The 25073-nt window shown below is 32.9% G+C and overlaps 1 protein-coding gene across 1 annotated transcript in view; it reads right to left on the bottom strand.

Moving 5' to 3' along the window:
- Positions 1-1561: 1561 nt before the first annotated feature.
- Positions 1562-25073, bottom strand: part of LOC125073019 (ABC transporter G family member 23) — an 82526-nt gene continuing 59014 nt past the window's right edge. Inside the window, exons 8-16 of the mRNA XM_047683685.1 lie at positions 23600-23841; positions 23036-23276; positions 20813-20990; positions 17107-17222; positions 15989-16059; positions 10524-10621; positions 9649-9816; positions 4330-4437; positions 1562-2920 (exon numbers count right to left, since the gene is read on the bottom strand). Of these exons, the coding sequence (XP_047539641.1) occupies positions 2727-2920; positions 4330-4437; positions 9649-9816; positions 10524-10621; positions 15989-16059; positions 17107-17222; positions 20813-20990; positions 23036-23276; positions 23600-23841 (1416 nt within the window). The 3' untranslated portion in view covers positions 1562-2726. The remainder of the gene's footprint in view (positions 2921-4329; positions 4438-9648; positions 9817-10523; positions 10622-15988; positions 16060-17106; positions 17223-20812; positions 20991-23035; positions 23277-23599; positions 23842-25073) is intronic.

The raw sequence follows: 25073 nt of genomic DNA on the forward strand, positions 1-25073 counted from the left end.
AATGGTTGCGCAAAAAATGATGTTTTTCTAAAACTAAGGCATTTTTGTATCGATTTTAGATTACAATTTATAAAACGGTTAATCATGAAACCGTTACAAAAAAAAAAATGGTCAAGATTCGTGGTCACAAAGCTTGAATGTCTGTCACAGGATGACAATTTCTCGATTTAGTTTAAAAAGACAATTTGTTTTAAGTTATTTATATAAAAAAAAAAAAAAACTGGTAATCTTCATCAATTGGCCTATCGCCCATTACCGGCTTGACGTTTGATTTGAGGGACACCTGTATATAAATACGTGAAGCAATAACTTTGTACCCTTTTTTATCAAAGACGCGGAGGTGTATGAGATATGGCAGAATATGAAAGTTTATGTGGAGAAGGAGTAAAGAAAGGTAGTATTTTTATAAAATAAGCATTAAAAATACATTAAAATAATTTAAAAAAAAAAATACATTTCACACACTACGATACGTTAAATACATACACGTTTATGTAAATGATATTTAAAACAAAACTTTCATATTTACCTATATACTGCCAATGACAACATGTCCTGTCAGAGATGAAAATCAATGTTATTTTCTCTGATATTTGAATTTTTTTATTGTAGTAGTGACAATTTATCGTTCAGTTGAGCCTCATTTTTCCTTTGTATCGTTCGAATCAACTCGCCTAATATTTTATTAGCAATTTATTACGGTCCAATTTCGACCAATGGGCGACCACTAGTATTACCAAACAAGTAAATTAACTTTTCACCTTGACTGTATCGTTAAAATATTTATTATGTTATATAATAATAACATTTCATTATATCTTTGCTTTTATTGGAGTACATTAAATTACCCTTAGAACTTAATTATGGGACTCGAAATATCTTTTGAAAACTTTTATTATTGATGATGTTGTCCTGACTGAGTTCGGTAATTCTTAGACCAGCCAACTACGCAAGACGAGTTCAGGAGTTCAAGAGTTCAGGTGCAGGAAGGCTCACTTCAAACATCCAGACTCCGGACTGTTACTGAGAATAAGAGAACCCAATAAGTTTTAATCAGCCCGACCTTGGATCTCGGCCCCACTAGACCTACGAGAAAATCTAATTTAAAAATTAAAGGTTATTATTATTACATCTATATAGTAAAATAGGTCTATAATAAGCGATGCAATGAGTTTAAAGTGACGTCACCATCACGTAGTTCTCAAATAAAATGTTTATTCAACTCTATACAACTAAATTGAATGTCTTGAATGAAAATCAACGAATACTACCCACGCTTTTAAAAAAAAATTAATAAATAATAATCAGTCATTAAGCTAAGTCTAAGAAGATGAGACGAGTTTGTATAAATACTAATATTATAAATACGAAATTAACTCCGTCTGTCTGTTGCTCGGCAAACCAATGAACCGAATTTGATGAAATTTGTTATGAAGGAAGTTTAACTCCAAGAAAAGACAGGATTTTTAAGCCTATTAGCTGACGAGCAACCTCTAGTGATAACTAGTATAAATATTATTTTAAATTGATTACTGAAATCGTTAATAAAAACAACCACAACTTCAGTGAAAGTTATTTATTCGTCCTTAACAAATACATTATACGTTAACACGTGATTATCACGCGTTTACGCTTGAGCAATACCGCTGTCTAATCACTAAAATTACTTCCCAATTCATATAAACTAAAGCATATTTACACAAGCATTATTAAATCAACACAAAAATCCACTAATTACATCAAAACACACACTAAAATCTAATTTATATGTTAAAGTAAACATAGTAAAATTCGAAAGAAATGATTTTTCAGCTAAAGTCAATGATAAGTTAGTATAATGTAGAAATAATGCTACGACCACACTAGCGTATATGTAAAAGCAAAATTACTGAACCAAATAACGAAGACAGTTTTTTGCTTAACAGACTTTTGTGATTAACCAACTCTTCGATTCATTGAAGATTTTTTAAAACTGAATACAAATACAATTTCACTAATTAAGTTAAGAACAGTTCGTTAAGAAGCAAGAGTGAAGGCGGAAGAAGTGAATTCAATTAAATAATGTCACATTTATTAGATATTTCCTTATTATTACATCACAATGTCATGTCATATGTAAATCACAATTATTTAACCCCAAAACATACCTACTATGACTAATACCTATCACATTTATGTACCTTACCCAGCAATTAATATTTATAATAATAGTGCCTAGACTTTGATATGTAGCAAGTTATAACTACAATTCGATTTTCATGTCAAATATTATTATAAAATGTCATGACATGATATTATGACATTTTAAATTCTTATATAATTATTAAATATGATACCTATATTTTTATTATGCTAAATGTAAAATTTATTACTGCTATTAAATATGTAAGTTTTAATACATATTTTATAGGGACGTTACAGTTCTATGTAGATGGCGTTACGGTCGCTCGACCAATCAGGTTCAGACTTATTTGATTAAGTTTCATTGAGGCAATCAAGATATTTTTAATGTAATTATACTATATCAATAATTCTTGAAGGATTTGTCGCTATTGTTACAAATATTTCTTAGTATATTTTAATACTTAAGAAATATATTATATGTATATGTTTTTATAATATCATCGTGATTTATGATAAGTTAAGGTCTTGCATTAAAGATATTTGTACATTTAAAACAAAAATATGTAAAAGTTAAAATAGTCCAATATTATATAAAAAAAAAATCAGCCTTTCTTAAACTTGATGAGGAGAATACTGACGCTGAGGTACACGATAATCCAGACGGATGTGGAAATGAATCCGGAATACACCGTCGGTACAGTGATGGACCAACCCCTCTGAAGCATGGACCGGAGCGATTCAGTGGACTTTGTTAGTGGAAGAACGAAACTTATCCACTGAAGTATCATGTGCATACCTAGAAATAAACGAAATAAATCGATCACAAAATATTTTACACTTTAAAGTACAAAGTGACGAAATTTAGTCAAACTATGAATAATAATGAGCATTTATTTCGACCAACACAGATAATTACTTACGAACTCATTTAGCACACAACTACTACAAACTACTAAATAATAACTGAGTCGAATTTCACGGACTTTACATTTAACGGAGTTAATTTCAATTTAAATCCATAACTAAGTAAAATTTAAATCAATAATAACAATATTTTATGACGATAATGGCAAATAAAGTTATCTACAATATTTGTAGAGTCTATATTAGTATACTTAAGTTATATAACCAGAACAGGAACAGTTTCTCTTGAGAAAAATGTTAAATAGTGAGAATAATACACCCTGTACTGTTTACTATTTGTTTGCCTAATAAAATCACAGCAAAACCTTTTGGTGACAATCAAACATCGACGCGGATGAAGCCTTAGTTATGACCTGGTAGAGTCGAAATTAAAGTAAAGTAAAAATGCTGTTTAATCTCAATTATTTCCTTCTAGCCAGGCCACGGTATAATCGAAATATTCTTTATTCGAGTAGCCTCTGGCTGCACTTAAATTGCAGATTTTATAAGATAAATTCCACTGAAAGAATCAGAAACGCACTCTGTAGTTGACCTCACCTCCTAGCAATTGTCACGTGATCTTTATCACTAAGTTGAGATAATCGACACGGTGTGAGTACTTTGTGTAGGACCGAACGGGTAGGTTAATCCCAATAATCACATATTCTACGAAACAGGCCAGAAGGATGAGCGATCCAGTGTAACTAAGGACTCAAGAGATAACATCTTAGTAAGGTTGGTGGCGTATTACTGTTGCCTCCTATAAAAGGCATAGCAACCAACTCAACCTGCTGATAGAATATCTTTTTTACGCTTAATCGATTATTGCGGGGAGGTGGGGGCATGTAATAAAGTCCTCGCTGACCCTTTTTCAAAACCAGCGCAGGCTTCATACAAATTGTCTTCTTAAAAATAGATGTAATTAAGCATGTATTACGTTGAATATTTTGCAAGCACTATGAGGGTGGCAATTTCTTAAAGAACAACCCTCTTTAAAAAAAACCTACTCAACCTACCATATTACCATTATTTTATACGCAGGCGACCACATGTTACAGTTCTAGACGGTACGCACACAATAATCAAGCTATGCACATGTAATTGTTACTAAAAGGTCACTTTTTTCGCCATGTCATTGTACAGACGCTTTTAAATTCCTAACCTACTTAATTCTTAACCTAATTTTACATGGATCGAGTTTTCTTCGAACTCATCTTATACAGTACTGTTTCTTAAATTATCAACGTCTATAGATATGTCTGCCTATCTAAATTAAATTAAAAATATATATATTGTGCATACCTTCAACGGGCCAGATAATTCCACACAGCAACATCATGGGCAGGAAGGATCCGAGTGCTAAGTATGTAGCTGTTCTTTCCGTATCACATATACATGACACTACGAACCCTGGAAATGAAATTCAATCAGTTTAATATTCAGGCTAATGGCTGTTTCATTTCTGTAATGGTGCGCGGTCATAAATAAATAACAGCCATTAAAGGTTCTCTTGAAGTTTTGGAGGTACGAGGTACTCCACTACGATGATAAAATTATTTGGTGAATCGGTCAATAGCACAATCCCATCAAATAATTGAAAGTTTCACAAGGTATTTTCCTTTAAAGATAAGAAATAAATTATAAACTAAGTAAGCACTGTAATCCAGTTAGTACACCCCCCCCCCCTTGTTACTATATGTTGCTTATAACATACATTACATAATATAACAAAATGACATTAATGCTTGTCACGTAAGTAGTGTCAGTTAAAAACGGTTATTTCGAAACACAGGAGATAGGCAGGACACGTCGCTAGAACCACTGAAAAGATGAAGCGAAAGGATCATGAACTGGTACCCTAGGGACGGAAAACAAGGGAGGATGATTTCATTAAATATGCAGGGATAACATGGCAGCGGATAGTGAGCGACAGGTAAAAATGGAAAGACATGGAGGAGGCCTTTGCCCAGCACTAGGTGTCCAAACTAACTTGACTTTTTTTCATAATAACATTAAATAATAATAATATTAATAACTAATTGACTCTTGTCTAATCTAATTAATTTAATTTTATTAATATTAAACAATTCGACGATGAAAGGAACGCAATATGTAAATTGCAAATTGGGATTCGAAATTAAGGCTATTTTATTTTATCTCCAAAACGCATCAGACATAATCTCTCATTAATTATTATTGATGTAAATAATTCATTTGAAGTTACACAGAAATACGTTCATTTTCGATCTAAGATCAGACTAGACGTACGGTCTTAATTAGGGACTTCAGTACTAAATCCAAGATGTTCAATAAATATTCGGTTCGTTAGCGTAACGTGGTTCGCATAGCACAAATTGCTTTATTTTATGAAGCATATTATATTATTATTATTATTATTATTCATGTTTCTATTAGCTCCAGTTAGTTTATTGTAATCGATACATGTATTACAAATGTGAAAGTAAGTCTGTCTGTTCCTCATGCTTAAACCGCTGAACTGATTACGATGAAATTTGGTAGTTAGAGTTCCAGGGAAGGTCATAGGCTATTTTATTTAATTCACCCTTTGAGGGAGTAAAATGGGGCGTAACAGTTTGTATGCGATTGGTAAAGTTTTATAAATTTTATGTCGGTAAAGCCGCAGGTTCAACTAGTTTTAATAAGATTTCAATTTCAATTAATTAGATTTAATTTTGAAGGTGATTTTTGATATTAATCGAATTGTTAAAGTTACCGTTATCTAATATGTGTGTTTTACTTTATTTTGAGCAAACTTGATATTAAATTATAGTATTAGGTTCAAACCCAGGCAAGCATCACTGAATTTTCATGTGCTAATTTGTACTTATAATTCATCTTGTGCTCGACGGTGAAGGAAAACATCGTGAGGAAACCTGCATGTGTCTAATTTCAACGAAATTCTGCCACATGTGTATTCCACCAACCCGCATTGGAGCTGCGTTGTGGAATATGCTCCAAACCTCCTCAAAGGGAGAGGAGGCCTTAGCCCAGCAGTGGGAAATTTACAGGCTGCTAATGTAAAAATGTAATGTTATGTAGATATGTATATATCTGTTAGTCTTTTAAATTGATCTTTACGATTATTCCTGAATATTGTGTCGTATATATCTACTTGGATTAATTTTTAAAATGACACACTGACATACCACGTGACATACAGCCTAAATCAGTGGATCCACAGGTATGAAATTTTGCAACTCCTTACAGAACATAGAAGAGATTTACAGAACAGAGAACATTACGGATTTTTGAAAATCTTGTTTTTGGATGAAAGTTCGTAGAGAAGTTTGTAATTTGTGATTTTTAGAAGATATTTTTATATACTTTAACCTATTTATTATTACATATATTAGTAAATTGTATAATCTTAATGTATTAAATGTTATAAAGATATAGGAATAATAATAGAGAATTTTAAATTAACATGGTCATTTTTATTACTAACAGTATTTAAAACGGGATATTTACCATGTTATTTATTATTATTGGGTGGAGCTCGATATTTCGACATTATCTACGAATGTCTTGTTCACGAGCTCCACCAAATAATAAAAAAAAACATGGTAAATATCCCGTTTTAAATACTGTTAATAATAATAGAGAAATCTTAAAAGTAACTTTATTATCTTTACGAGTTATCAGTTTAACCGATTAGAGCTCCAACGCCGAGGGAACTTAAATTATGGAACGATAAACTTGAATGTTCAAAAAGGAGCGAGTTGGATAAATTTTAATTAGTTAAGCTATTGGAAATTATGTGAAAATTATGAGAGAATACTTTGTAAGTTCCCGTTGTTTTATTTCCGGTTGTTATCTCGTTGTTTGGGTAACAACCCTGAATAGGTAAATCAACCTAAGGAAGGTGTAGAAATTTTGGGACATTTTGGGATGCTTATAATAAGTCCGGCTGTAACTTATTTGTAGATAAAAAAACATGTATTTTGTAAGTAATTTTTCTTTTGAGAATATTAAGATTTCTTATATAAATTAAGGGCAATTTATGTTAAATGGGTCATCATGGAAAGTCCATAAATATGATTGTTCTTTCTTTTGAAAATACTCGTACCTAAACGGGAGTAAATTTGTTTTTAAAAACACAAAAGGTCATAAATAATCACGTCCTCAACGGAACGGTTCTGATTGAACCCTAAGCGTGTTTATTCCACATTGCTATTTCACAAATACAACAATTGTTAAGAAATTCTAATAAAATATAAGAAGTAATGAGGTACTTATGTAAAAACTCTTAATGCTAATTATTTCTAGTCGGTAAATTATTTGCAAAACATTATTGTTATATTCGAATTATGTTCATATACGAGTATATAACTTGGAGATTACTCAAAAATTTAGTATGATTTAAAAACAAACATTTATTCTTTTATTTGGGTTAAGCTAAAATTGAGTATTAAGGGTACTGGTCCTTCGAGCCGGATTTTTTAAATGTAGTAAAGCATAAAATACTATCCATGCCTAATTTCGGTAATTTTGTCGTTAAATCATTTCGAAAAATAAAAAAAATATAACAATTGTACAATTAAGTGTTAAACAAAAGCTCAATTCGTCGCATTTATCATACAAATTCAAAATCAATATTGGTAATCTATAAAGGAGATTAAAACAATTTTTAGTTTATGGAGCAGTATTAAAATAACAGTTAAACCAGATCGGCTATTGTAACAAGTTTGTGAAGTTTTAATCCTCGTTGTGTGTCTTGGCTGGCCAAATAGAGCCGTTTGCCAGCTGTCGTGATACATGAATATTGAAAGCTCACTGTTGCAAAGGCATTATTGATTTTGTAGTTGCAATATTGAGGGGAAAAGATTGACAAAAGTTCATTTAACACTTTTTACAGTTTATTGTCAGTTTGTAGTCAAGTGTAATATGGATTATATGCTCAATTTGTTAACTTTTATATCAATAAATCTACATTAAACCTTATCTGCCAATGTAAGTCGTGTCCACCCTACTGATTATTTATTTATGTTATTATCGCGTTATGTAATTTTAGTATAGTGGAATTAAGATGACATTAAGTCATATACCTAGGCTGACTGACAATTGGTACCACCATAGCGCCAATGTGCATACAATCTTGGAGATTGCCTGTGCCTGTACATATGTATATCACCATCCAAACCAGAACACAACAATACTGCGTATTGCAGTTTGGCGGTAGAATATATAAATACACAGATTCGCTTTCACAAAGCCCTATCCAAAACATATACCTAACCTAACACTAAGATATATTAGAGGATTAATGGGGTATTCTTAAAGCAATTCTCTGTATCATTGTTTTCACTAGTTACAGGAGCTGGATCATTTATCATCCAGCCAATCGGAATTGCAATTCCAGTGGAAAATGTTAGTACATTTATACCGTTTCACACAGTCACGGTGAACACACTAATAATTTTTTTGTTGTTATATTTAATTTAGTTTAATTTCATATTATATTTAAACGTAAATAGCGATGATGTAAATAGTCGTAGATACGATCCTGATACCTTTGGCTATTGTCGTATTCAATCTTAGCTCAAACTTTAGGCTTAATTGGAGGGGTAAATAGGTTTATTAATAATTACTTAAAATGGGGCATTGCTACTATTCATAACTTCAATGATATGTCATTATTACAGTCATTAATTTTATCGTAAAAATATCTGGTACGCCTCAAGTAGTACGGCCTGTCGATACTAGAGGTTTTATTAATGTCAAATATACTTGACTGATGCGATCGTACAATGTTTCGATTCTTGGTAACAATGCTGGTACGTATGGAATAGATTGAATAATGATGTAGCATTTTTTAAATCAAGAAAGTAGTCAGTCAAACTTTAATTACAAAAAGTTAATAAAAGAGCACAAATGGAGCTTCTACTTCTCCTCGCTATGCTCTGAGTGAGAGCCGCGGTGGCCCAGGGGTTAGACCATATTAATCTTAACTGAAGATTCACCTACATTCTTCGAAAGGCACCACTGAATTGACATATGTTGAATTTGTGTTAATAATTCATCTCGTGCTCAAAATTCATTGAAATTATGCCACAATTATATCCAACTCGCATTGGAGCGGTATAGTTGAATTTATCTTAAACCTTCTTCTCAAAGGCCCTTAGCACAGAAATGAGACATTTGTAATCTGTTATGTTTTTTCTTTTTTCGTGTTTTGCTTTTTATAATATAGTCGTGCTCAAAAGTTAAGAAAAACGTACAATTAAATTTTGTCACATTCTTCATCACGTATTGGAGTAGCGGGATAGAAGAAGCTCCAATTCTTTACTCTAATGAAGAGTAGTTGTTACTTTACTTTAATAAGAACTTATGAACATTGACATACACATATAACATAATAATACTATAATATATATAATAATAAGACTATAGGAACCTAACTCAAAAACATTGTTTAGCAGGAGAAAGCAATGATTGCTCTCTTTCGCTCATTATAGATTTGACATTGGAAAGAGTAAGACAGAACATTCTTTAAGTATTTCCATGAACAATGATTATAGATTTTTATGATTGTCAATAACAAACTACTAGATTAGCAATTAGTCTTACGACTAAATTAAAATTAAAATAAATTAAGCTTACCGAAAGTCATTCCACACAAGCCGTTGATGAGAGTCAGCACCACAACCCAGAGAACAGGTCCAGTGATCGTCAAATTGAATACCAGGAAACCGATGAGAAGGACGGTGATTGTCTGCACCACCATCACCAGCATCTGTACCAGCACATGGGAGAACAGGATCTCTGTACCTGGTAAAATTATTAATATTAAAGATATTGTTGCAGACCTTGAATGTCATGGTATATAATATCTACTATGAAGTTTATTTTAGTTTAGGACAGTCGTTTAATTTTTGTAACTATATTAATCTTGGTCTGCAATGTTGGTAGGGGTCTGTGTAACGTTCTGGGTACGTATATACTTCGTAATGCCGTTTTATGTGATGAGTGAGCCAGTGTAAAAATAATAGTACAACGGACATAATCCTTAAGATTCCATGGTTGGCAGTTCATAGATGGTATGAGATAATTAAGGTTAATATTTATTACAATTCCAATGTTTATTTTATTACCAAACATTGTTAGAATAAATACATATATTTTGAAACTAACACGTGGACTAACAACTGAATGTCGAAATTCGATCGCCTGTAAGAGTGCCAATTTGTGTAGTTAACAGTTCACTTTGTATTCTGCAGCGAGGGTACCTCGTGAAGGAAATTTCGAGACACGTGTCATTGTGAATCGAAATGTTCAAGCAAAATTCCATCACAGAAGTCACATTTAATAAAATTAGGTCGCTCACGGGCTCAATAAAGCCCAAATGTTTAAGTTTTTTTTACATTTTATCTTAAACTCGATGAAGTATCGGTATTGAAATCTAAACGGATTGAAATCGTTATAAAGCACGCGTCCAAACGTCAGCGACTTAGGTTTATTAGGGAGTTATTTTTAACCTGTAATTCCAGACACAAGAGAACGTTCCAGAATGCCTTCATTACGTTCCGCTAACATGGCACCCGAAGTCAGGGCGACGGCCAAGAAAAAGATGATTCTGAAACAAAAAAAAAACATTTATTAATCTATCGATTCAATACTAAATATCAAATGTAAGAAACAGTTTAAGACAGTAAATATTATGACTTTAAAAACAGATTTTTTGTATTCCAAACACTTTACATGATAAACATGAAGTAAATTTTTGGTACCACCTGGTACCGCTAGATGGCGCTAATTAAAATAATTTGTCTTTGTAATCGCACGGGCAAGATCTTCGATACTGGGTATGTATATAAATCCAGAAAGATATTATTTAAAGATATTTATATGTGTGTGAGAAAAGCACTTGGAGGTTAATTGATATAATTATAGATATGATAATAACTAAATATTAAAGTTTTAAAGTATTTTTGTATTATTTCGATATGGAAAAGCTAGTCCTTCAGTGTTTTCACACTTAAAAGAGAAGTCTCAACCTTAGAAGTATTTTATATAAAATTTATGGACTGTATAAATAAAATATAATTTATACATATATACATATCCAGTTAACTAAACCAATTAAAATGATTGATAGAGTCCCAAGTTTTCCCTTATGTAAACTAAAGTTATGCTAAGAGTGTATATGATAAATGTCAATGGCCTTAAATAAATTAGGATCGAAGCTGACTTTCCCCTGGGTGTCCCAAGGCAAATCGTATACTGATAAGTTGTTTAGAACTAAGAAAGACAAATAAAAATGATTTCGCGTTAAAATGTGTCTATAGTAACTAAATTTGAGACAATTAAAAGAAAAATTTAGAAGTTAACTTCTATTAAGGGCTAATCTAAGGGCAAATAACTTTGAAATCGAATTGACATGATATCATTGATCTTGGAGATCTTGATTAATCTATGATAGTAATTATGGATTTACAAAAAAGTGGCGTTTTGAATGACGTTTAATTTGACGCTGGAACTTTCGAAGTAAAATTAAAACGGAGTCAAATGGAAAATTATTGTATTATTTATAAATATATCTTAATCAAGAACTGTAGATAATGCAAAATATGTATGTATATCTAAGACTATATTTAAGACTTATTACCTTCTTCTTCGATTGAAATAGGATTTATCAACATCCATTTTTATTTTTAAATAAATAAATATAAATATTGGACAACATCACATACATTCTGATCCCCATATAAGTAGCTAAAGCACTTGTGTTATGGAAAATCTGAAGTAACGACGGTACCACAAACACCCTGACCCAAGACAACATAGGAAACTAATGAACTTTTTCTACATCGCCGCGGCCGGGGGAATCGAACTAGGGACCTCGGAGTGGCGTACCCATGAAAACCGATGTACACACTAGTCGACCACGGAGGTCGTCATCATCCATTTTTATATAATTTAATTAATTATTTCTAGAGAGAATACCCGTGGTATCAAACTCGTTTCCCCTACAAGCGGTTCTAGAGATCAAACGAGATTAGAAGACGGTTTAGATAATAAATTACAATGTAGGAATCCTTTATTAGACAAGAGAACTGTTTTCATATTATATGCTTAACCTAATTAGATTTATTAATTGTATAATTATATATATTTTAATTATATTAATACCCGGTGCAAATGGGCCACCTTTGGTACTAGTCTAGTTCCTACGTCATGAAAAACGAGTGAGAAACGCATGAACGGAGAAAGTCCAATTTTGGATATCGTGTGGGCTGGAAAAGCTTAACTTTAATTTGTCGACCAAAAAAGCCTGTGCATTTTCCGCCATCTTGAAAAAAGGTTTAAATTCCGATTTTTCATAAAAACTCAGTTCTCCGTTGAGATATGTAAATTTTTGTAGGATACTATTTTGTTGCTTTTTCATGATCAACAATTATGTGTAAACTTAACTAAATATGTCCAAAATGAAACTCCGTAATGATCACAATCACTTGCTTTATTTTTCTCTTGTCTTTAGATTTTTCTCTTTTTTAATTTCTTTTGTTTTTTCTTCAACGCTCAAAACCGAATGAATCAAATTACCGTATCCTCCTTCCCCGCACATTTTGTTGCCTTTACAAAATATAATTACAGGCAGTCAATAATCTTTTATTGTTAATAAAAATATAAAAATAAATTAAAAATAATAATTTATAACAAGTCGGTTTACGTATAGTTCTTTGCATTTTCCACGTATCGTTCACCGTTTTTAAGATATCGACGGAAAAAGCCAATAATTTGGGGAGTGAAATCTCGTGACAGATTTAGCCACTCATTTGCATTTCCAAACGAATGTTATGACTGTATTATAAGTGGTGATGACTGCCCATAAACATTGGACTTTAAGAAATATCAACCACTCCTTACAACACCAATGCTCCACCAACCTTTGGTATTCATATTTTATAACAGACCGGAACACAAATATACTAAATATTGATGTTCGATGCACAAAATGTGATGAGTTCGTGGTACCCAGACGTGTTTACATAAAGGTCTACCACCAAATAGAAAAATATAAAAAAATATATAATCTACTAGTTACGCCACATTATTTTGTGTTTATAATTAATTACGCTCGGCAAAGGAAATCGGCGTAACGAATGCACGTCGGTTGAGAATCTTTCATACGTGTGATTACAAAACCCGCATTGTTGTAGCGTAGAGAAATAAGCTCAAATCTGTTAAAACCGGAGAGAAGGTCAATTTAGAGATATTCAAGTATCATGAAAAAAGTATGTGCAAACACGGGTTCTTTCTACACTACTAGTAATCCGTTTTCGCTCGAATAGAATAAGGTTCTATACTTTATTCCAAGTATAACAGGAAAAAAAAAGTAAAAAACATTTGACGCGATGGATGAGAGCTTGATTAATCCATGATATTCACTATGGATTTGCGAAAAAATGGCATTTTGAACGTCGCCGAAACTGTTATCAGAATTTTGATAAAGGAATTACAATTAAAGTGGAAATAAGTAGTTAAGTGTAGTCTTGCATTATAAATAAAGATATTATTTTTAAGCATTAGGAGCCCGTAAATGTCCCACTGCTGGGATAAAGGCCTCCTCTCCCTTTGAGGAGAAGGTTTGGAGCATATTCCACCACGCTGCTCCAATGCGGGTTGGCGGAATACACATGTGGTGGAATTTCGTTGAAATTAGACACATGCAGGTTTCCTCACGATGTTTTCCTTCACCGCCGAGCACGAGATGAATTATAAACACAAATTAAGCACATTAAATTTCAGTGGTGCTTGCCCGGGTTTGAAGCCGAAATCATCGGTTAAGATGCACGCGTTCTAGCCACTGGGCCATCTCGGCTCTTAAATAAAGATATATTGATCATAAATTTTTAATAGTTCACAATACAGCTGAGAATAGTATAAGAATCACTTGATATACACAAATATAAGGTTTGCTTAATTTTTTTCCTACTTTCATTAGAATAGGCTAAACATAAAAAGTTTATAATATATATATATTCCTCCATTCGGCAAGGTTTTTCCGACATTTTCCACAATCGTTATCATATTTCAGCCTGTTTACACAAAATATTAATGAATTTTACACCTCAACCTTTCTCATGAATCACTACGTCCTTTGGTAGAAACCGAATAAAAAAATCAGTCGGTATTTTTGAGTTGACACCATGTAAAGAGCGACGCGAGGATTTTATTTTATAATATATAACAATTTTGAATACATTAAAAAGTCTACCTGAAATCAATGCATCAGTTCCGAACAAATTTCTCTAGAACGCGATAACATTCTAGAAGCATCGATGAACCTTATTTTATTTATCTGATGAGAACTTTATTCGACAAACTTTCGATAAATATTCATAGAAATTGTAATTTCGAATTTATCGGAGCAATAGTTTCGTAAATATTCAGTTCAAAGTTTTCAGTTGAATATAATTTATACTAGCTACAATAAGTCTATAGATTTTTCATTAATGCAAGAGACGTCTGACTTAGATATGAAGATGTTTGATTATATATTGTGTTTGTTTGTTCAGCTTTATTGTTCTGTTAATCTTTATATGTAGCCATGGTTAATCGTCGGTTGGTCTTTTTATAACAGCATTCATACTTGGAGATAGGTCTTTTAGCAAGCCCATCTGTTTACGGTATGTGGTGCCGCCAAACTGCAATACTTAGTATGTTGTGTTCCGGTATGAAGGATAAGTTACATACATACATTACATTAGCAGCCTGTAAATTTCCCATTGCTGGGCTAAGACCTCCCTCTCCCTTTGAGGAGTAGGTTTGGAGCATATTCCACCACGCTGCTCCAATGCGGGTTGGTGGAATACACATGTGGCAGAATTTCGTTAAAATTAGACACATGCAGTTTTCCTCACGATGTTTTCCTTCACCGCCGAGCACGAGATGAATTGTCAACACAAATTGAGCACATGAAAATTCAGCGGTGCCTGCCTGGGTTTGAACCCGAAATCCTCGCTTAAGATGCACGCGTTCTAACTACTGGGCCATCTCGGCTCTTATAGTAAGATAGTGTAACTACTACTGTACTAGTTCTCAAAGTTGTGGTGCATTGTCGACGTGCGAGTTGGATAATATATCTTACGATGCCAACGTCTACAGGATATGGTAACACTAAAGTAACACTAAAGTAAGTAATAAAGAAAAATCATCAGTCATCGTTCAAGCTGCCCATCCATCTTCTCAATTTCAACCTTGCCTTGTATTATATGATCTGCATTAAATCTAATATTCTTTCGTAGTATGAAACTTCTCGTGCATTATATACAGAAGTGAAGTTAGTACAATGTTAGGGTACTTTGAGAGTTACACGTGGCAACAATTTCACGGAAAATTTTCCCACAACTTGTGCCGCTTTCGTTTTCAAAAGACAATGATGAAAAATTATTAAAAAAAGAATGTATTTAAATTACTTCATAAATTTAAAAAAAAATCTACGACGCAGGTGTTCAGCATTTATTCTCCGAACGCGGTCCATTTGATGTGAAACGTGGTCTGATCATATTAAAACTCAAACGATAAACAACATCAAACCGACAAGTTGCACCGCTGAACCGTCGGTTAAACATTGCGCTAATTCTATGAACAAATCTTAACCTTTCGAAATCGAAGCGAAACGTAGTCCATGTAGCATAGTCTTGTCCTTTTATACTAACACAATAAACAATGCAATTGCGGTTCGGTCGAAGTTGAATCGAAATACAATCGGGATAGTGTAATGACATACATAAATAAGAAGAATTGGCCATTGAGATGAGGTTTATTTTTGTTAGCAATCCAAGTCGAATCGGAGTATATTTGGAAATGTATTCTAACCATTATAAATTAATAGAATCGCCCACCTGTTGAAGCTGATTTAAATAAACCTTGATACATATCCCCTTACAGAGCAGAAAAATAATTAAAAATAAATTGAAAATTAATATTGACTTACGTTAGGATAACGCCGGGACCAGCGAAGTCTGTAAAATTAGGGACCTCGAGGCCGAAAACTGGTTGGTGGAACTGTAACAAAAAAAGATTACGTAAAATTTTAATTTCGAAATATATTGATATGACTAGCGGTGCCCGCGACTTCGTGCGCGTTTGAATTTTACTAGTAAGTTATTGGTACTCTTTATTACAACAGCTATCAGCCAGTGAAAGTCAAACAAACAGAGAGACAGACAAAAATTGTAAAAAATGTTATTTTGGTTTATATCGTTTATACATATGCATTTAGTAAAAAGCGGTTATTTTAATATTACAAACAGACACTCCAATTTTATTATATGTGTATGTATGTACAGACATCATCAAAACGAGATATAACGACTATAGAGCGTCTTTAAAATTTAAGGTATCTTGTCATATCTACTGACTGACTTATTTGATGACGTCATAATTTAATGTTCGTAATCTAACGGTCTTTGTACTACGGCTTTTTCGATATAACAATTGTTGCTAGGGTCCTAGGTTCAAGTCTCAAGTCGGGTACATAAAAGTTATCACCATAAATATAATGGACGTGTCTTCTATTAAAATTCAAATAATATGCTTAGATACTTTCTTGACTGAGTAAAAAAATCAACAATAGTATTTATCTTACTTATTTTATACTAAAATGCAAATGGATGTATGTTTGTTAGTCAATCACGCCAGACTGACTGAACAAATCTAAACGAAATGTAGCTCAGGGCATAGATTATAGTCTAGAATAGATCTAACATCTCTGCGATGTCTACAAGTATGTGAAGCCACGGGTGGAGTGTAGTATTGGAAAACATATTGGAAAAACCCGCGAGATGTGACAGATGTGGTCTTTCTCGATAAGAAAATGAAGTAAGCGCCAGAAGCTTTTCGGAATAAATATAAGAGAAGGTTTTGCTAAATATAAATAATATGACCTCTAGACTGTACAAATATAATTAATTAATCAGTATTACTCTCAATACCGTCGAACATAAATTATAAATAAATACGATTTCAATATTTTATGACTTTTTAAGATAAGATTACCGAGTTCGCTTTATATTCGCTCTTAAAACATTAGAGAATTCGGTTCATACTTACACGAACGGGTATGGACATCATCCTCTTCGGTAGACCACAAGATCCTGTCAGATCCTCAGCGGTCTCCATAAACGCCAGCTGGATGTCGCGGTTCAACATCCACTCCACTTGTTTGTCTGTTGGATTTCATTATTTTTTAATAATGAGAAACAAATACTGGCGCGCCTTTGGACTAAGACTCGCACGGTGTGACGGTGAACGGTATGACGTCATCAGTCTCCACCGTTGTGTTTAATATTATTGTTATAAGAAGAAATCATCAACACTCTGATTACTGGGACTGTTACTCCTTATTACAGATTATTTTATAACCTAGCGAGGCGTACAGTAACACCAAACTATAAAAAAACAGTTAAAATTATAAATAACTAAGGGTAAACAATCGAAATCCATTGTTACATTTTTGGAAATGAAACAAATATTTTATACTATTAACGATTATGTTAACGAATGATTTTAAATTGTTTCAATAATCTTAAAATCAATTGCACAAGTGCCGTGCCGGTGACGGCCTCAATTTTTGAAATGTGTGCAAGTGTCTGCGAAGTTTTAAAGACACAGACGACAGTAAAATGTCGATTGAAGATTTGATCATTGGTATATATATATCGTACCGCCAAACATCAGTTAATCTAACTAGATTTTTAATACAATATAATCGGTTGTATTAATGTTATAACGTTATAAAATTATAAAATACTGCCGTAATAAGATATCCCCGCTTTTCCTAAACGGAAGTGACAATATAAAATTCGTTGAAAAAGCCCGAAAGGGAGATTTAAACGAGATTACTGGAAGGCAATTTCATGGCATTAAGGATTTGACTGAGCCTTTTATGAGACACCTTGAGGTGTACCGTAATAAGTGATGGGCTGGTGATACTTTTATATATTCAAGAGGAGGGTATCATTAAATATTATTATACCCTTGGATTATGATGATGTTGTGAGGCCGATTTCGGTCACGGAGGTTAAACTCATGGGAGACAATCCAACTACGAAGGTATCCGCTCTCTTAATTCCATCACTGTCATAATCCTACGGAGCAGTCCGTCATGACCGGAAATAGTTCAGGCACAGGAGCAACGGCTTTACGGACTGTCCGAGGCACGGGAGTGTACACTTCCAACTTCTTTTCGACAAAAAACTTTTTATCGGCCCGACCCGACGTTTGAATCTAGAACCTCAGGATCTGTGGCCTTATATCAGGCAGCCGAGTAGCCTTGCGTTGGTGGCTTGGTTTGCATTGATATGTTGAAGGTAATAATAACTGTCTACTGTTACTGTACGGGTAGCATAATGATCTATACATAATTCTTGTTTTTTTGCGCTAGCAACATTATCATTTAATTTATTATTAAATAAATTAAAGTTTGTTTTTAAGGCATAAAAGATCTAAGTTATTCAACAGTCGGATCGGTCAGTGGGATAGAGGAATTTGTTCTACGTTTTTTATTAATTTTATAATAGCAAATCGACTTTCGCAAATTTTAGTTATTGTTTCGGAACAGGCATTTTAACAAAAAATAAAAAGAAAAGATAATCAATAAATCATTAACAAAAACAATTTCATTTTATAATATTTACATATTCAAATCGCTCGGTGATTTAGTCAGGCTACTCAGATACCGGTCTTTGTTAAAAGCTTAAGCCTCTGTGGTTCTCAATATGTCCATATCTTTTAAGACTTCATATTGTATGATCTTGTAAAGTTCATTTTATAAGATGATAAAAAATTCAGTACGTTATTAGCATTTAGGCGAAATTAAGTACCTCAGAAAAATTATTTATATCCTTTTATTTTAATTTAAGTAATGATTAAATATATTATACTTTCTAACTAAAATTTAATTGATAGTTCCTTCCTTTTTTAATTCCAGTATTAGTATTAGTCTTAAACGAAAATTATTCGTGTTAATTTAAAAAAAATACCCATGTAGAATTCCTATTAATTTTCAGCGAAATTTTCAACAAAATGTAATTTGTATGTAAATTAACTAGTACTTTTTCGGTAACTTCCGCGTAAAAGCAAATCTGTTTTTATTTATTTAATAAGTAGTCCTTTGTATGTGCTATATAAAGTTCATAGAGCCTTCAATGCTTAAGTAATGAAATTGTTTGTAGGGTAGTTTTTGATTAAATTCTTTTTGGACGTCCAAAGACGGCTATGTCTTGTAAAGGGAAGTTTAAGTAAGTAATTTTTTAATACGAAGACGGAGAGAGGTTTTTCGATTGGTAATTACTCCCATTTTAACCATGTTAATTGTTATCAGTACGGTAATGTAGAGCAATTGTAACAACTTTGTTATTGTTATAACAATACAAAATAGCTATAGACCCCCCCCCCCCCCCCCCTTTCGAACTTATCGCCCGGCTTCACGCCGGTACGATAAGGGTTTATACAACTTTTCGATTGTAAAACAAACAATAATTGAAAAGCTCTCGTTTGTTCAGGCTTGAAAGTTGAAATTCTCGACTTTTCCCTACTATAAGCATATACCTTTTAAATAACTGTTTATCGATGAGAATCGCATTAAAATCCATTGCGTAGTAAAATATCTCAGCGTAGAGACGGGAAGTGACTTTGTTTTCTAGTATATATACAAATCGCTTATTATAAATATATATTACGCAAATAACAAGCAACGTTAATTATAATTGAACGTATTCACTAAGAATAGGGTTCGTTGTTTTCGCCATAATTAATATACAGCTCGATATATCGAGATAGCGTAAACAACCACATACACATATCAGTCATACTATTTAATAGGAACTCACTTAGTATTTCACTTTTAAAATCAGTAGAGTTATTCTGTAAGATGAAACTCGAAACTCACTGCTGAAGACGAACTTTAAAAGTTAGAATGTTATACGCGACGACTTTAATGTACATACTTTAACAGCCTGTAAATTTCCCACTGCTGGGCTAAGGCCTTCTCTCCCTTGAGGAGAAGGTTTGGAGCATATTCCACCACGCTGCTCCAATGCGGGTTGGTGGAATACACATGTGGCAGAATTTCGTTGAAATTAGACACATGCAGGTTTCCTCATGATATTTTCCTTCACCACCGAGCACGAGATAAATTATATACATAAATTAAGCACATGAAAATTCAGCGGTGCCTGCCTGGTTTTGAACCCGAAATCATCGGTTAAGATGCACGCATTCTAACCACTGGGCCATATCGGCCCTTATAACCTTTAACTTTCGACTCGACTTTAATAATTATAAAATTTATCAGATACACGTACAAAAATGAACTATCAACGTAAGTTTAGTTGTTAACATTTCACGAGTGAAATACTGGAGGAAAACTGATATAGTACCGTTATTTTGTCGTGTAAGTTTCTCTTAAGTTTCGAGTTAGTTCAACTGTTATGAATGAAATCGTAGAGATAATTTTTCGCAAGCTTTCTTTCGTTATCCGATTGGCAAAACTATAATTAATTAAAATAGAGTTTATCAAAACATTACTTTTTTTATTATATTTGAGAACAAACAATATTGACGCCTCAATTTTATTTAAGAGATTTCTTTTATTTTCTTCTGGTATTTTTTTTTTTTTTATGGAATAGGGGGCAAACGAGCAGGAGGCTCACCTGATGGAAAGTGATTACCACCGCCCATGGACATCTGCAACACCAGGGGGGTTACAGGTGCGTTGCCGGCCTTTAAGTTTATCTGAAAGTATTTAAGAACTTACCGGTGTCATCCATGTGGACCTCGATTTCGGATTTGGCGATGGTAGAAGGATCAGCGTGCCTTGGATCCCTCATACGTTCCTGTAAGCTTGCGGAGAAGTTTGACGGGAACACGAGAACTGCTCGGGCCTTTCCCTTAACTGATTCAGCCATTGCTATTTCTTTCGTTGGGAAGAGTACCTGTAAAGACGCATTGTTATAACCTATACTGTCAACCTCCGTGGTCGAGTAGTGTGTACACCGGTTTTCATGTCAGTCGATGTAGAAAAAGTTCATTAATTTTCTATGTTGTCTTGGGTCTGGGTGTCTGTGGTACCGTCGTTACTTCTGATTTTCCATAACACAAGTGCTTTAGCTACTTACATTGGGATCACAGTAATGTATGTGATGTTGTCCAATATTTATTTATTATTATTTATTTTTTTTATTTAGCTACTTACATTGGGTTCAGATTAATGTATGTGATGTTGTCCAATATTTATTTATATTTATATACTGATATTATAAATCCGAATGTAAGTTTGTCTGTTACCTCTTCACCGCTGATCCGATTTAGATGAAATTTGGTATGCAGATAGTTTGAGTCCCAGGGACGGTAATAGGCTACATTTTTTTTTAATTCTACTAGAAAGGGTAAAATGGGGCGACTTGTGGGCTATGCTAAGTAAATTATAGAATATTTTAATTTACATTTTTTTATTTCATTATTTTTTTAATAAATTTATAATTTATTTTACCTGGATGAAATACTATATCGATGATACGCGCGGATTAAGAATGACTGTAAATTAGTGAAAAACAGTAACTACTGAGTTTTCTGGTTTATTCTTAAGCATATACTTAACAATATGCACAACTTATAAGCACATAGTATCGAGAGTCAATATTTAAATTCTTATGCCATAAAAATAACAATATGCAAGCGTACAAACGTTAACGTACCGTTCATTTATATATCAAAAGCAATTGGGAAACAGGAATCTGCAGTTAGTATAAATTAGTTATTCTAGACTTAAACTTCAGCCGCTTCGCGAATAAATAAATCTATTTATTGAATAAAGTTACAGAAACTTCGACAGCGAATTACGTTGAAGCGAATTGTTAATTCATTGATGAATCTTCACGAAGACTTTTTAAATGCGAATTAGTGACTGAACAAGTCGAAGGAAATTAATAGCGAGTTGTAATTTCGCTGCATCCCTATCGTGTTTGATAATTTTATGACTACTGAAAATACAGCCAAGCAGCCTTTATCTTTCCCACTGCTGAGCTAAGGCCTCCTCTAGCTTTTGAGGACCACGCTGCTACAACGCGGGTCGGTGAATGATTAGACACATGCAGGTTTCCTCATAACGAATGACGAATTATAAACAAAATTTAACCACATGAATTTTGTCAAAGCGCTTGCCTAGGTTTGAACTAATCATCAGTTAAGATTCACGCGTTCTAACCACTGCGCCATATCGGCTATCATAGTGAAAACTCTCCCACAGTATACAAAATAGGAAATTAAAATATTTTTACGAAACATATGGAATATTACTATAGTTAAATAAAATATTGTTAAATTTATCAGTGGAGCAATTTTACGGATAACACCCGAGAATAATATTAAATCACAAAGCAATTATAGCCACGAGGGTGAGTTCACGAGTCGGATGTTGTACTAATAAAGAATAGTTAATTTAATTCCATGGCATCTCGCTTACATTCAGCGAGTCTCCACGGATCGCGTTATTTAACAATTAGTTTGCAGCTTCCCTCGCATCTCTATGAATTGTTAATGAGCTTTGTATTCCGCGACGTGATCGTGTGCAGCGCTCTCTAATAAAAGATAGATTGTTTATCTTTTGTTTATTTAAGAGATATAAACTTTTGCAATCTATTAAAAAGTTTATTAAAATTATTAGGATTTTGTATCTGCCTTTAGAGGTTATTTTTCTGTTGAAGTCATTTTTAAGTAACTCCCGTATGTAGTTTATGTTACGAGTTATTGTGCTGAGTGAAATTAAAGTTCTCATATTTAATCTGTGTTATCTATGACGTTAATTCAGTGGTTACGATTTTTGATACGCGACAGATATTGAACATTTTGACATGAATAATTTAATTTCTAAAAAATATAAAAAATATTGTCATACAAAAAACCATCAATGAGATCAAATGATTTTACAAACATATTAAAAGTTACAATATTTCAAATGTAAAAGAAAACATCCACTCACCAGATTATTTTGCCTCTGAGACAAGAAGTTCAGATATCGACAGCTGAACCTCGTCAAGTTCCATTCCCAAGTATCGGGATCTTGAGGGCAGGACTTGCTGTAGTCACAGAGAACATCAGTGTCGTTAGGGGATACTTCATTGTTGACAATACCGATGGGGAGTCCGACAGGATAGTGACCAATGGCGAGGCAGAACAGAATCATTTGAGACAACGGTAGACCAATGATGAAGGTTAGTAACCTGGAATTGTTAAATTGTTTGCATTAATATCGTCAAAATGACACCGGTTTCTGTGTTAAGATGAATACTATTCTATAAAGAGCTAACAGGGCGTAGAAGTAAGGAGCAACACCAGGGAATAATATTGAACATTCGAAAAAAATCAACAACAACAAATCTGATTTAGCTTTAGAAGATGATTTATATTATATTTACACTAATAATTCCATCATAATCTCAAAAAACAATAGCAAAAAATAAGGTATACTAAAATATAAGCCATTCAAAAGTGCCGATATCTTTCTTACGTGAAAAATCCTCAAAAGAAATTACTAAATTATTACCCGTAATTTCGGAACAGACTCCAGAAATTCTTCCAAATCAAAGCTTCCATGTGATGCATTTTCATAGGTTTTATCCTTTCCAAATATCTACTCGTCGGCTTCTCTTCTGGCGGTAAAGCTTCAACCGCCGTAACCTTTTCAGTAACGATCCCTCGACCCTTGCTGCTCATCGATACATTATCACCAAACTCTCCAGAAATTTCACCAATTTCTGAATCTTCAATGTCAATAGCAGTTGGGTCCTGTATATGATTTATTTTTATTAACGGAGTACTCTTTATCACTTTTGAGTCAAATGCTCAAGTTTCCAAGATTGATATGACCGATCAACTTGACTGAATCAAAATGTTTTGCCTCATAAATTTTCACATTCGATTTATCCACGGCTTTATCCGAGCGCAACGAAATTTATTAATACTAAGAAATAACGAAATCTTAGAACATAAATTACAATTTATCGTGGCAGCCATGTCAGAATCCATCAAGTAGCCCAGAAGTCGAGTACAACACGCGAGGCCTAAGCCATCTGTTTTGTTTTATTTTAAGTAATAAATTTAATAAAAGGCACATAAATTGGATCATAAATTCGTTCTGAGCTTTTGAAAAGTTTAGAAGCTAAGGTATTATTCTTAAAAATAATACCTAATATTTTTTATTTTAGAAGATTAAAATTAAATTAGTTTTTTTTTTTTAAATTAAGTCATCCAATAAGTATTTAAATTTAGAATCAAAATTCGTATGTTTGAAAAGATTAACAATATTAAAGTACGCTTTAAGAGTATTATTCAAATTTAAAGAGCATTATTTCAGAAATATGCTAATAATTTTGAATCAATTAGAAATTGTTTTGAGTACGCCCGAATAACATCTTACATTTCTATTATGGATATTTGATGATCGATTATTTCTATATAAACATTCACCGTCTCAAAGAATATTTAGAATTATTAGAATTTAGAAATTATTGTTCTGTGCTCCTCCGACTGGTCGTTCGGCCTTGAAAGTCAAAGTCAAAACCGATGGTAAGCGTTACACTTGCCCATCGATCGTCAAACATCTACCACAAATTCGGAAATAAGCACCTTGGCCCTGAGAATTTATATAAGAAACTTTTTTTATTCCCATATTTAACTCATTTCATTACTTTACTTTTTATTTGAAATAGCCAAATGACAATCGTTTCATTCCCAACAAGTCCCTTAACGATTCTTGAAAATCTTACAATTGAATATTTTTGATTGTTTTCTGGGATCTTGTTATAAATCCGTAAGTATACATTGTCCAACAAGAGTTATTAACCCTGTGTAATCGGGTAAAACTTGTGCCACTATGAACTGCACAAGAAAAACTTTTATGTTTTGACAGTCATTATTTTAATTTACCTAACGAATCTTTTGGTCTGAATTTACAAGGGACATAATAAACGATATAACATTAGATTTCTTAATCTTTACTCTCCAAGACAAAGAACTTG

This window comes from Vanessa atalanta, chromosome 23, assembly GCF_905147765.1.
Source record: "Vanessa atalanta chromosome 23, ilVanAtal1.2, whole genome shotgun sequence".
Taxonomy (NCBI): domain Eukaryota; kingdom Metazoa; phylum Arthropoda; class Insecta; order Lepidoptera; family Nymphalidae; genus Vanessa; species Vanessa atalanta.